Source organism: Cucurbita moschata, unplaced genomic scaffold (genome assembly GCF_002738365.1).
Source record: "Cucurbita moschata cultivar Rifu unplaced genomic scaffold, Cmos_1.0 Cmo_Scf00014, whole genome shotgun sequence".
Lineage (NCBI taxonomy): Eukaryota > Viridiplantae > Streptophyta > Magnoliopsida > Cucurbitales > Cucurbitaceae > Cucurbita > Cucurbita moschata.
Genome location: NW_019268530.1, coordinates 2,901,080 through 2,912,274, shown reverse-complemented (window position 1 = coordinate 2,912,274; position 11,195 = coordinate 2,901,080). Strand labels below are relative to the sequence as shown.

Genomic DNA, 11,195 nt, shown 5'->3' with positions numbered 1-11,195 from the left:
GGGGGGGGGGGGGGGGGGGGGGGGGAGGGTGGATTTATGTTGTTGATAAGGGTATGACCCAGTTCATGAATTGAAATGTAAGGGAATGTTAAATGTAAGTATTCGGTTCACTTCCAGTCCTGTTTTGCTTTGTGAGTATGAAATTAAATAATAATATATTTTTTTATGTGGGAGATTTTTTTTTTCAAGATTAAATGCTGTTTTTGCTGGCTAAAACCATCTTGGAGTAGATACAGTTTCTACTTTGCTATGGGATTGTGTCATGTAGTCTTTTGAAGTATAATTTGATGTTTGGTCATCATAATTTGTAGGAATATCAAGTTTGATTTTGTAGTCTATTGTGGCATATAGTACAGGGTGACTTTTTAGGCTAGGCTTCAAGTGCACTTCCAAGATTTACTTTATTTGTGGTCATGAAGGGCCATGTAAATAATATGGGGCATAGAGGGAATGAGTTCTAGCCATGGTAACTATCTACTTAGGATTTAATATCCTGCAAATTACCTTGGCAACCTAATATTGTAGGATGAGGCGGTTGTCCCCATGAGAATGGTCAATGTGTGCAAGCTAACCCGGACACTCATGGATATTAGAGAGAGAAAAAAAAAAAAAAAAAACTTCACATTCACTTCATAAAATTACTCTCTTTGTATCTTGGGAAGTTGTACCTATTTTAGTTTTAAATCTAAATAAGTAGAGTAAATTACACTTTTGGTCCAAGAGTTTTCACCTGTGTCTAATTGGTCCTTTGGCTGAAACTCAAGAATCAAATGTGTAATTTAGCCTCAATAATTATAATGGTTGAGAGCGGCATTGATTAAAATGATGGTTTGGAAGCAAAGACCCCTTAATCTTTGGAAGATTAATTTCTTTTTAAGTGATACCTCTTATTTATATATTCCTATATCTGTTAACTATAGTCCCTTAAATTAAGATTAAAGTTGAATTAACTTTTCCGCCCCTCTTTATGGATTTAAATTCTAATATGCTTTTTTGTCTGTCATTCTTCTAAATGGGAGTGGATTTTGAAATATGTGTATACGTACAATATGCAGTCTTAAATGATGCATGGATTTAGTTATAATGATTTTTTGTATGCTTTAAATTTTTGGAGTGCTTCCTATGCTGTCATCTTATGATGTTGTTGATGCCTGCAGATTTTTCTGTCTTACTGACATGGCATCAGAGTGTGGGAAAAGCTTTGCTCGGAGGGACAGTCTCCGAGAAATTGAATCGAAGGTTCGAGTTTTGTGGGAAGAGAATGATGTTTTCAGGGCTGAGGCATGTGAAACACCGCCTAAAGAGGGAGAGAAGTTCTTTGGAAACTTTCCTTTTCCTTATATGAATGGATTTTTGCATCTTGGGCATGCTTTCTCCCTTTCAAAATTGGAGTTTGCTGCAGCATATCACAGGTTAAGAGGTGCAAACGTCCTATTACCATTTGGTTTCCACTGCACAGGAATGCCTATCAAGGCCTCTGCTGATAAGCTTGCTAGGGAAATCCAACAGTTTGGTGATCCACCTGTCTTCCCTAGGCAAATGGAAGAGCAAGAAAACTTGAAAGCAGAATCCGAGGATGCAAATGAAAGTAACCCAACATTACCTGACAAATTCAAGGGCAAGAAGTCTAAGGCAGTTTCGAAGTCAAGTGGGCAGATGTACCAGTGGGAAATAATGCGCAGTTTTGGTCTGTCTGATAGTGAGATATCCAAGTTTCAAAATCCTTATAACTGGTTGACGTTCTTTCCTCCTTTAGCTATGGAGGACCTTAAAGCTTTTGGTTTAGGTTGTGATTGGAGACGATCTTTTATTACCACTGATATGAATCCATTTTTTGATTCATTTGTACAGTGGCAGATGCGGAAGTTGAAATCCATGGGGAAAATTGTGAAAGATGTCAGATATACCATATATTCACCCTTAGATGGCCAACCCTGTGCCGATCATGATAGGGCATCTGGTGAAGGGGTTCAACCACAGGATTACACACTGATTAAGATGGAGGTTGTGCCACCTTTTCCTCCTAAAATGGGTGTGTTGGAGGGTAGAAAAGTGTACTTAGCTGCTGCAACATTGAGACCTGAGACCATGTATGGTCAAACAAATGCTTGGGTACTGCCTGAGGGTAAATATGGAGCATTTGAAATTAATGATACTGATGTATTTATTATTACTGAAAGAGCCGCCCTTAACTTAGCCTATCAGAAATTTTCAAGAGTTCCTGAAAAACCCACTTGCCTGATTCAGCTGACTGGTAATGATTTGATAGGACTCCCATTGAAGTCCCCTCTAGCCTTTAATGAGATCATTTATGCTCTTCCCATGCTTACAATTCTCACGGATAAGGGAACTGGTATCGTGACCAGTGTACCTAGTGATGCTCCTGATGATTATATGGCAATGCATGATTTAAAATCAAAACCAGCTCTTAGGGCCAAATATGGTGTTAAAGATGAATGGGTGCTTCCCTATGACATTGTTCCCATTATTGATATCCCAGAATTTGGAGATAGGGCTGCTGAAAAAGTTTGCGTGGATCTAAAAATTAAAAGTCAGAATGAAAAGGACAAGCTTGCTGAAGCTAAAAGATTAACATATTTGAAAGGATTTACTGATGGAACACTAATTGTTGGTGAATTTTCTGGGAGGAAAGTGCAGGAAGCAAAGCCTATGATTCGGAGCAAGCTAATTGAAACTGGTCAAGCTATCCCATATAGTGAACCTGAGAAGCGTGTTACCTCCCGGTCTGGAGATGAGTGCATTGTAGCTCTTACAGATCAATGGTGACTATCTCTATAATTAATTCATTAGTTGATGACTAAGCATATCATGATTGACCTAATAGTATTCTAATGGTGTTTTGAACAGGTACATCACATATGGGGAATCAGAATGGAAGAAGTTGGCTGAAGATTGCTTGGCCAACATGAATCTGTTCTCTGATGAGACAAGGCATGGGTTTCAGCACACACTTAGTTGGCTTAACCAGTGGGCATGCTCACGTAGTTTTGGCCTTGGAACGCGTATTCCTTGGGATGAACAATTTCTAGTTGAGTCATTATCTGATTCCACCATTTACATGGCTTACTACACCATTGCTCACTTGTTGCATAATGGGGACTTGTATGGATCAGGAGCCTCTGCAATAAAACCCGAGCAGATGACTGATGAAGTGTGGGATTTTGTCTTTTGTGGTGCTGCTGAACCAAAATCAACTGGTATCTCACGTTCAATTCTTAATAAGATGAAACAAGAGTTTGAGTATTGGTATCCATTTGATCTTCGTGTTTCTGGAAAAGATCTTATTCAGAATCATTTGACATTCTGTATTTATAATCATACTGCAATTATGCCAGAGCACCATTGGCCACGAGGGTTCAGATGCAATGGGCACATCATGCTTAATTCTGAAAAGATGTCCAAATCTACTGGGAATTTTAGAACTCTGCGTCAGGCAATTGAAGAGTTTTCTGCTGACGCCACACGATTCTCATTGGCTGATGCTGGTGATGGTGTTGATGATGCAAATTTTGTTTTTGAGACTGCAAATGCTGCAATATTACGTTTGACTAAAGAAATTGCATGGATGGAAGACATTCTACAGGCTGATTCTTCTTCCTTCCTTAGAACAGGCCCTCCGTCGACCTATGCTGATCGTGTCTTTGAAAATGAAATCAATATTGCAGTTAAAACGACTGAGCAAAATTACAAAGATTACATGTTTAGAGAAGCTCTGAAGTCTGGTTTTTATGATCTCCAAGCAGCTAGGGACGAGTACAGGTTTTCATGTGGGGCTGGAGGCATGAATCGCGATTTGGTTTTCCGCTTTATGGATGTCCAGACACGACTTATCACTCCAATTTGTCCACACTATGCAGAATATGTTTGGAGGGAAATGTTGAAGAAGGAAGGATTTGTTGTTAATGCTGGCTGGCCTTCGGCTGGTTCTCCTGATTTAACTCTCAAAAGTGCAAACAAATACCTGCAAGACTCGATAGTTTTGATGAGAAAGCTTCTTCAAAAACAACTTTTAGGATCTAAAAAAGGCAACAAGAAGGGTGCTCCCGTAACATCTGTGATCGAGGACAAAAAATTAACTGGCTTGATATATGTGAATGAGCAATTTGATGGATGGAAAGCCGAATGCCTGAGGATACTCCGATGTAAATTTGACTCGACTAAACGTACATTTGCACCTGATAGTGAAATAATGGAGGCACTACAGAAGAGTTCAGTTGGTCAGGCATCAGATTTTAGACAAACGCAGAAGTTGTGTATGCCATTTTTGAGGTTTAAGAAGGACGAGGTCGCTGCACTCGGGGTTCATGCCTTGGACTTGAAGCTTCCTTTCGGGGAGATCGAGGTCCTTAAAGAGAACTTGGAGTTGATTAAGAGGCAAATAGGTTTGGAAGAGGTGGAGGTTTTGTGTGCGTCTGATACAGATGCTATTGCAAAAGCTGGAGCTCTGGCTTCATTATTGAAGCAGAATCCTCCATCCCCAGGGAATCCTACTGCTATTTTCTTGACAAGTTAGACAAAAACATTCCAGGCGTTTTTGGTGAGTGTTGTCTTTTGCTACTTTTGTTTGAATCTATACATTTTTTTATTTAATTCTAAATTTCCTATCTTATAAAGAGAGAATTTCTTTTGGACAGAAAAAAAAAAAAAAAAAAAAAAACATTTTTTAATTTCAAAAAACATAATTATGAACTTGATTATAGCTGCATACCAAATTATAATTGTTAAGATAGGTCCAACTAGTTGTGTCCCCAATGATTTGTTACTTTAGTGAACATAATTTATAGTTTCTTGCAGCATCCTGTTTGTGTCAAAGTATGGGGTTCATCGTTTTCTGTTTAAATTCTACAACGCGTGCTCGTTACTCGAACTCATCCATCTCTCATTAGCAAAGTTTGAGCATGTTTTAGTTTTGCTGCCATGAAAAAACTGCTAATTTTGAATTGTTAGGAGCTGATGTTAATGTTATTTTGTTTTCTTTTTGTCAATGTCTTTTGGGGACGATTAGGTCAAACTCGTGCTTGTGGGTGTTGTTTTTTGTATTTATCAGCTTGAAATCACTCTTTTAGATTGGAACTTGTTCTTGTAACTCATTGTGTTTGTTTTGGTTGGTCGGATTGTTATATATATATATATATATATACATACATACATGTTCTTGTATATTCTTTATTTTTTTTCAATAATAAAAAAAAAATCAGTTAATGTTCATCCGAGAAAAATGATGTCGGAGATGAAGTTCAGATGATGAAAAGTTGATCATCTTTCCTCTTTATTTCAACGAGCTTCCTATTGTTAATCTCTCCTTTACAAGCTTACAAATTACTTATTATTATTATTATTTATTATGTTAATAATTATTAAAATGACTTTCATTATTTAATAATAAGTTCTGAAAAATTATCAATGAAAGACAGATATTCACTCAGAAACATTTGTATCTTTCTTCAACAATTTCTGATATCAAGTGAACCTCTCTGTAGGTTTTGAACCTATATGAAATTCTGACCATCTGCTAGAGAAAAAAGAACAAATGGGTCTTATTGGATTTTCGAGAAATTCTTCAATTTCTTCTGGAAGCGTATGATTGTTCAACTGCATCTCGGGAATATCTAAAAAAACATTTAGGGAATTGATTTGATTTTATCTCTCTTCGGGTGAAATACTAGTAATTCTTTTGATCTTTGAGGTTTTAAAAATGACATGTTTGATTATAAATGTTTGAACACGAAATTAATTTCTATTTAGTCCAAATACATAATAGTTTCAATTCTTTTTTTTTTTTTTTGAAAATGCATATTATTAAAGTTTATTAGAATATGTTTACTATCAAGTTATTGTTATTATTCTATTAAGTCGATAAAAATCAAAATCGTAAAAATAAAAGGTATTAATTTACAAAACTCAACAAAATTGAAATTAAAAATTAAATTCAAATTTTAGGATAATATAAAATAAATTAAAAAAAAAAACAAAAAATGTAATCTTATTTGGAACTTTATAAATTTCCTTTTCTTACAAATTTAGAAAGTCCTCCATCCGCGAGACGCATCCATCCAACCTCTAACTCACAATCCATGTGAAATCGGACGGCCACGAAAACAAAATCCTTTGGGTACACGGATCGCCATCCAACGGCCATCCTTCCATCTCATTCTACTATATATATAACTACTCTGTCGTTAGATTTTCACAACAGATTTGAGTCTTTTTCATCAGAAATTTCTCAAAACTCTCAAATCCTTAAGAGGAAGCGGGAAAAGCAACAATGTCCGGCAGAGGCAAGGGAGGGAAGGGCCTTGGAAAAGGTGGTGCAAAGAGGCACCGTAAGGTTTTGAGGGACAACATCCAAGGAATCACGAAGCCGGCGATTCGGCGGTTGGCCAGACGAGGCGGCGTAAAGCGAATCAGTGGCTTGATCTACGAAGAAACTCGCGGCGTTCTTAAGATCTTCCTCGAGAATGTCATCCGCGACGCCGTGACCTACACTGAGCACGCTCGACGGAAGACCGTCACTGCTATGGATGTTGTGTATGCTCTCAAGAGGCAAGGTCGTACTCTCTACGGCTTTGGAGGTTAGGTATTTTAGAACCTAGGGTTTAGATTTGGGGGATCTTATGGTCATGGTGGACTGTATGTGGAAACTTTGTTCTGGTTCTGGATAGAAATTGTACAATATTGTTAGTTTTGTATGTTTGTTTCAATCAGTACTGTGCTAGTCGTATCTCTCGTTTGACGACAAATTCTGAATTTGAATATCTGGTTTTCGATTCTAAGTTCATGATGTGTCTGATAGTCTCGAGTGGTGTAATGGATTCATTTCTGATGCAATTTCTAGCAACAATCTTCCAATGAAATTGAAAAATGCTTGTTCTGATTCTTGCATTGTTATACTAATTTATTTAAATCTTCAAATGTTTACCACAAAAGTAGAATAATGTATGTTACAAGAGAATTTGTTCATTCTATAAGCACTCACATCAGGAAGTGAGCAATACAAATCTACATAGCTTCAACTCCCACAAATTCATTCTTTAGAGCACTCTCAAACCATCATTAAACAGATCATTGCAAACTTGGCTCAACAAAATACCATGAAAAAGGAAAAAAAAAATGAAGCCTATGAAGCTAATTCCCCATTTACTTCATAACAACACAACTTTCTCATTTACGAGTGTGTACCTTGACCAATCGAGCTAGCTAAATCACCTATAGTTTGAACTTCTGCTATTGTTTCTGTTGAATTTACCTATCTGGGTCGGGTTGGAATTGGTGTTTGTTTACGATGCACTTGACGTTCTAGGAAATTGCCCTGGTCTTGTTATCATCTGTGTTTGATGTTGCTCCAATGAAGCTTGCCATCTTCTTCTCCATTTGATAAACTCAACTAGAATTGAAGTACCACTCATCACGATTCCGAACCCGGTAAAAGTTGCAAGAAGAATAGATAGAACTGGTTGGATGGCAACCTATGAGCACAGATACCAGCCTTAACATAACATCTTTAATGGCATATAAAAGATTCATGTGCACAGAGTTCTCACCAACGAGTAAAAGATATGTGCGAAGAGGACGACGAGCGCGAACTGACATGAGGCGTACACCCACACAAATCTTCTCTTCACTGAAATCACATTTCATAATAGAATCATAATCAAGTTATGCCAACAAGTTCCAAACCGAAAACGATGAACACTAATGGCTGCAAAATGACAACCTTGATGGTTGTCGAGCGCCCCACTGAAATCACATTTCATAATAGAATCATAATCAAGTTATGCCAACAAGTTCCAAACCGAAAACGATGAACACTAATGGCTGCAAAATGACAACCTTGATGGTTGTCGAGCGCCGAAACGAACAAAATGAGAAGATTGGATATAGGTTATGCAACATTATTAGCTTGCTTACCCATAGTTGACGAGGTCATGGATGAGAGCAGTCCAAGTACGCACGAAAAAGGCAAAGATATCGCGATTGCGCCGCTACCCATCTTACCGACCTGATAGACAGTAACGTTTTCTTCAACGGAATGTACTAAGAATTCAATGTACAAACTGTAGAAATGAAAAATCTACCAGAAGTTGCTCGAGAAAACAGAAATAGGCAAGCATGCTAACGATGACGAGCACGGGAACTTCCTGCCAGACCCTGAAAAGATTTGCATATTCAAGTATTTGCAAATGGAGTTTCAAAGCTTCAAGTGACAAAACAAGAAACCTGTATCCATGAACATCTTCGTGCAGAGCTCTGATCGCTCCGGTGTTTCGAGCTCGAATACTTTGGATCCGTAACAGAGTAACGGGTAAGTTTCGGACCTCTTCCTTGCAAATATCACATGTCTTGTTGCCCTTGATGCTAAACCATTTAATGGCACAGTCCTTATGAGCCAAAGCAAGCTCACCTTTGCAGCAGCATTCCATCTTTAGCGTCTCGCCGCCTTCACAGAGCTCCACCATACAGATTCTGCAGACAGCTTCTTCTTCAGGTATATCTTCGCCATTGTTATCTTCTTCTGGACCATCAAATTAAGTTTTAAAATGAACTTTTTCCCTAATATCAGTATGAATAAGTACCAAAAGATGTAAATTTTCAGTATTTGATGTTCTTTCATTGAATCATACCAGCTTCCTCTATTGCTGTGTTTAGCTTTCCACTTCCTCCCTTCACAAGTGGTGTTGAAGGAATTACACGGAAAAACGAATCCATCTTCGTCAAGGTTCTCTCTTTATCGTTCACGGGGACCGAAAGAGAGCGACATATTGATCGTTGTGCTCCTTTTCCCTGCACAAAACACAAATATTGGATCAATTTCCACAATCTGGGAACCACAACTCTTCACAATGGTATGATATTGTCCACTTTGAGTATAAGCTCTCGTGGCTTTGCTTTTGGTCTCCCCAAAAGTACTCCTTACTTATAATCCCATAATCAACTCTTTAATTAGCCAACGCGAGACTCCTCTCCCAACAAAGTACACCATAGAGTCTCCCCTGAGGTCTATAGAGTCTTTGAACAACCTCTCATTTATTGAAACTCAACTCCTCTATAGCCCATAAACAAAGTACACTCTTTGTTCGACACTTGAGTCTCTTTTGACTACACTTTCAAGGCTCGCAACTTCTTTGTTTGACATTTGAAGATTCTATTGACATGACTAAGTTAAGGGCTTGACTCTATACCATGTTAGAAACCACGACTATCCTCATCTCAATGGTATGATATTGTCCACTTCGAGCATAAGTTTTCATACCCCTTAATTAGCCTATCTGAGACTACTCTCCCAAAAATCCTCAACATAACGATACTTACAATTGGGTTCGTAGTGCCTCTACTTCCTCCATGTGCCGATTCGGGATTCAAGTGAACGACGGGAGTAACAGGCAATGATGAAGTCCTCTTTATCCTGGGAGTAAACATTTTCGTGAGAGACAAGGACCTAGCTATTGAAGGCTTCTCTTGAGCCCCATGAGATGAACCTTCAAGGCCAAGGTTAGCAACCTTCTCAATGTCTGAAGAGCTTCTATGGATGAAGCTTAGCTTAGGAAACAGACTTCTTATAGATGATTTGCCTCTTGATGAAGGCGGACCAGGTGAACCAGATCCATTAATTCTCACATCAGAAGGGCTTGGTGTCAACAGGAAATTCACTTTCCTAGGAGTTTGAGGCATCTTTATAGCATGAAATTCTTGAGGGGACGATACTGGCGTTTGAGACGGTATCTCCAGGACAAGATTCGGCTTCTTCCATTGATGAACAAGCTTTTTCTCCTCAGTAATCGCCGCTGTGCCTTCATCCTGGAAGAACAAATTAGAACATGATCGAGCAGTTCAAAGAAGAACAGAATGAAATCAGAAACAGGGGATTGTTCCAAATTCTCTCTGTTCTAAGTTATCATGATTCATCACTCAATCCTCTTGAAAACACGACGAAAATTCCAGAAAATTACTCAGAAAAGAACGAAGAAAGAGGGAAAAAAACATCATCAAACCTTTTCGAGAGGAATTGAAATGGTTCCATCACGTGAACCCACTTCACTCCCTTCAGCAACAAGCTTATCCCTGTTTTCCATTAGCTTAAAATCCACAAAAGGGATAAACCCAGAATTCAAAACCAGGTAAAAACCACGAAGAACATGCAAATTGGAGCAGATTTGCACAGAAAAGAGGGGGGAAAAGAGAAAAAGAGAAGCAGGGGAGTGAGTTAAAACTGAGAGAAGGGGAAAATTGAGATGAAATGTGTCGAGAAAAGGATGAAAGGGGAAGTCCCAACGGTGCATTTATTGCGGAAGGTGGAGGGAAAACATGGCCTACTGACGCCACTGCCACTCTTCTAACAACTCGCTCGCGCTCAGACCATAACCGCTCAGCCTTCTGTTAAGCGAATCAGATTCAAACACACGCAGAGGCACTTTTAAAGCTTAAAGTATTACCCTTCAAATTCACGAGATTTTAAGTGGTCTTTAAAGAGACTGTTACTCATTGCTATGCTTTGTTTTAGTTTTTTAAAGCTAATATGTTGTCTTCTTCAATTAAAGTTTCGTTTTTTCTTGGTTTGTGTGTAGTAAAGTTTTGGGGGTCTACCATTTTAATCTCGTATTTATCTAATCTTTTGTTTATTTTCGATCAATAGGTCAAATGTTCATATTCTCGTACTCTTTGGATCTCTGATGTTTTGTAAGAAATACATATAAATTCGTTGAGTTTTGATCGTTGGAGTAAAAATTCATTAGAATATTGAATGAATGTTGATATGACGGTGACCTTGAACAATACATCAATGACTAGAAAAATTAGCATATTTTTATTGTTTTGTTTAAGAGAGAATTTAGGTGAGATCTCACATTGATTGGAGAGGAAAGTACAGAAACCTCTTCCTAACAGATTTTCTTACAAGTATGAAGCTGACGACGATAGGTAACGAGGTAAAGCGGACAATATCTACTAATGGTGGGCTTGAGTTGTTTCAAATGATATTAGAGTCAGAAACCGAACCGTATGCAACGAAAGCGTTCCCACGTGGTTGGAGAGGAGAACAAAATAGGCGTGTTTGTTGTTAATGCCGGTTAAATTCTCCAATAATGGGATGGAATTAGAAGAGTCATATATTTCCTTTTCCATTTTTGATGCTAACATCTATGGATTTCTATAATTAGTTAGGTTTTAATTACACTTAA

General features: G+C 38.1%; 4 protein-coding genes across 5 annotated transcripts in view; 2 read left to right on the top strand and 2 right to left on the bottom strand.

Annotated features, from left to right (window-relative positions):
• Window positions 1–5,181, top strand: part of LOC111451993 (leucine--tRNA ligase, cytoplasmic-like) — a 6,552-nt gene extending 1,371 nt beyond the window's left edge. The window contains exons 3-4 of the mRNA XM_023092502.1: window positions 1,158–2,783; window positions 2,869–5,181. Coding sequence (XP_022948270.1) covers window positions 1,177–2,783; window positions 2,869–4,534 — 3,273 coding nt within the window. The 5' untranslated portion in view covers window positions 1,158–1,176 and the 3' untranslated portion in view covers window positions 4,535–5,181. The remainder of the gene's footprint in view (window positions 1–1,157; window positions 2,784–2,868) is intronic.
• Window positions 1–5,444, bottom strand: part of LOC111451995 (4-hydroxy-3-methylbut-2-en-1-yl diphosphate synthase (ferredoxin), chloroplastic) — a 14,455-nt gene extending 9,011 nt beyond the window's left edge. The window contains exon 1 of the mRNA XM_023092504.1: window positions 5,434–5,444. The gene's annotated coding sequence lies outside the window, so the exon portion shown is untranslated. The remainder of the gene's footprint in view (window positions 1–5,433) is intronic.
• A 766-nt stretch (window positions 5,445–6,210) lies between these two features.
• Window positions 6,211–6,871, top strand: LOC111451997 (histone H4). The gene has a single exon (XM_023092508.1). The coding sequence runs from the start codon at window positions 6,287–6,289 to the stop codon at window positions 6,596–6,598; it is 312 nt and encodes a 103-aa protein (XP_022948276.1). The 5' UTR covers window positions 6,211–6,286; the 3' UTR covers window positions 6,599–6,871.
• Window positions 6,872–6,962: 91 nt separating this feature from the next.
• Window positions 6,963–10,411, bottom strand: LOC111451996. 2 transcript variants are annotated; one of them, XM_023092506.1, is made up of 8 exons: window positions 10,011–10,411; window positions 9,331–9,816; window positions 8,643–8,802; window positions 8,239–8,530; window positions 8,097–8,169; window positions 7,930–8,020; window positions 7,563–7,642; window positions 6,963–7,487 (listed from the first exon to the last, which is right to left on the bottom strand). In XM_023092506.1, exons 1-8 carry the CDS (start codon window positions 10,296–10,298, stop codon window positions 7,299–7,301), a joined length of 1,659 nt encoding a protein of 552 aa, XP_022948274.1. In that variant the 5' UTR covers window positions 10,299–10,411; the 3' UTR covers window positions 6,963–7,298. The 2 variants fall into 2 exon arrangements, with proteins under 2 accessions (XP_022948274.1, XP_022948273.1); XM_023092505.1 differs by having other exon boundaries at window positions 8,239–8,533; window positions 10,011–10,409.
• Window positions 10,412–11,195: the final 784 nt, after the last annotated feature.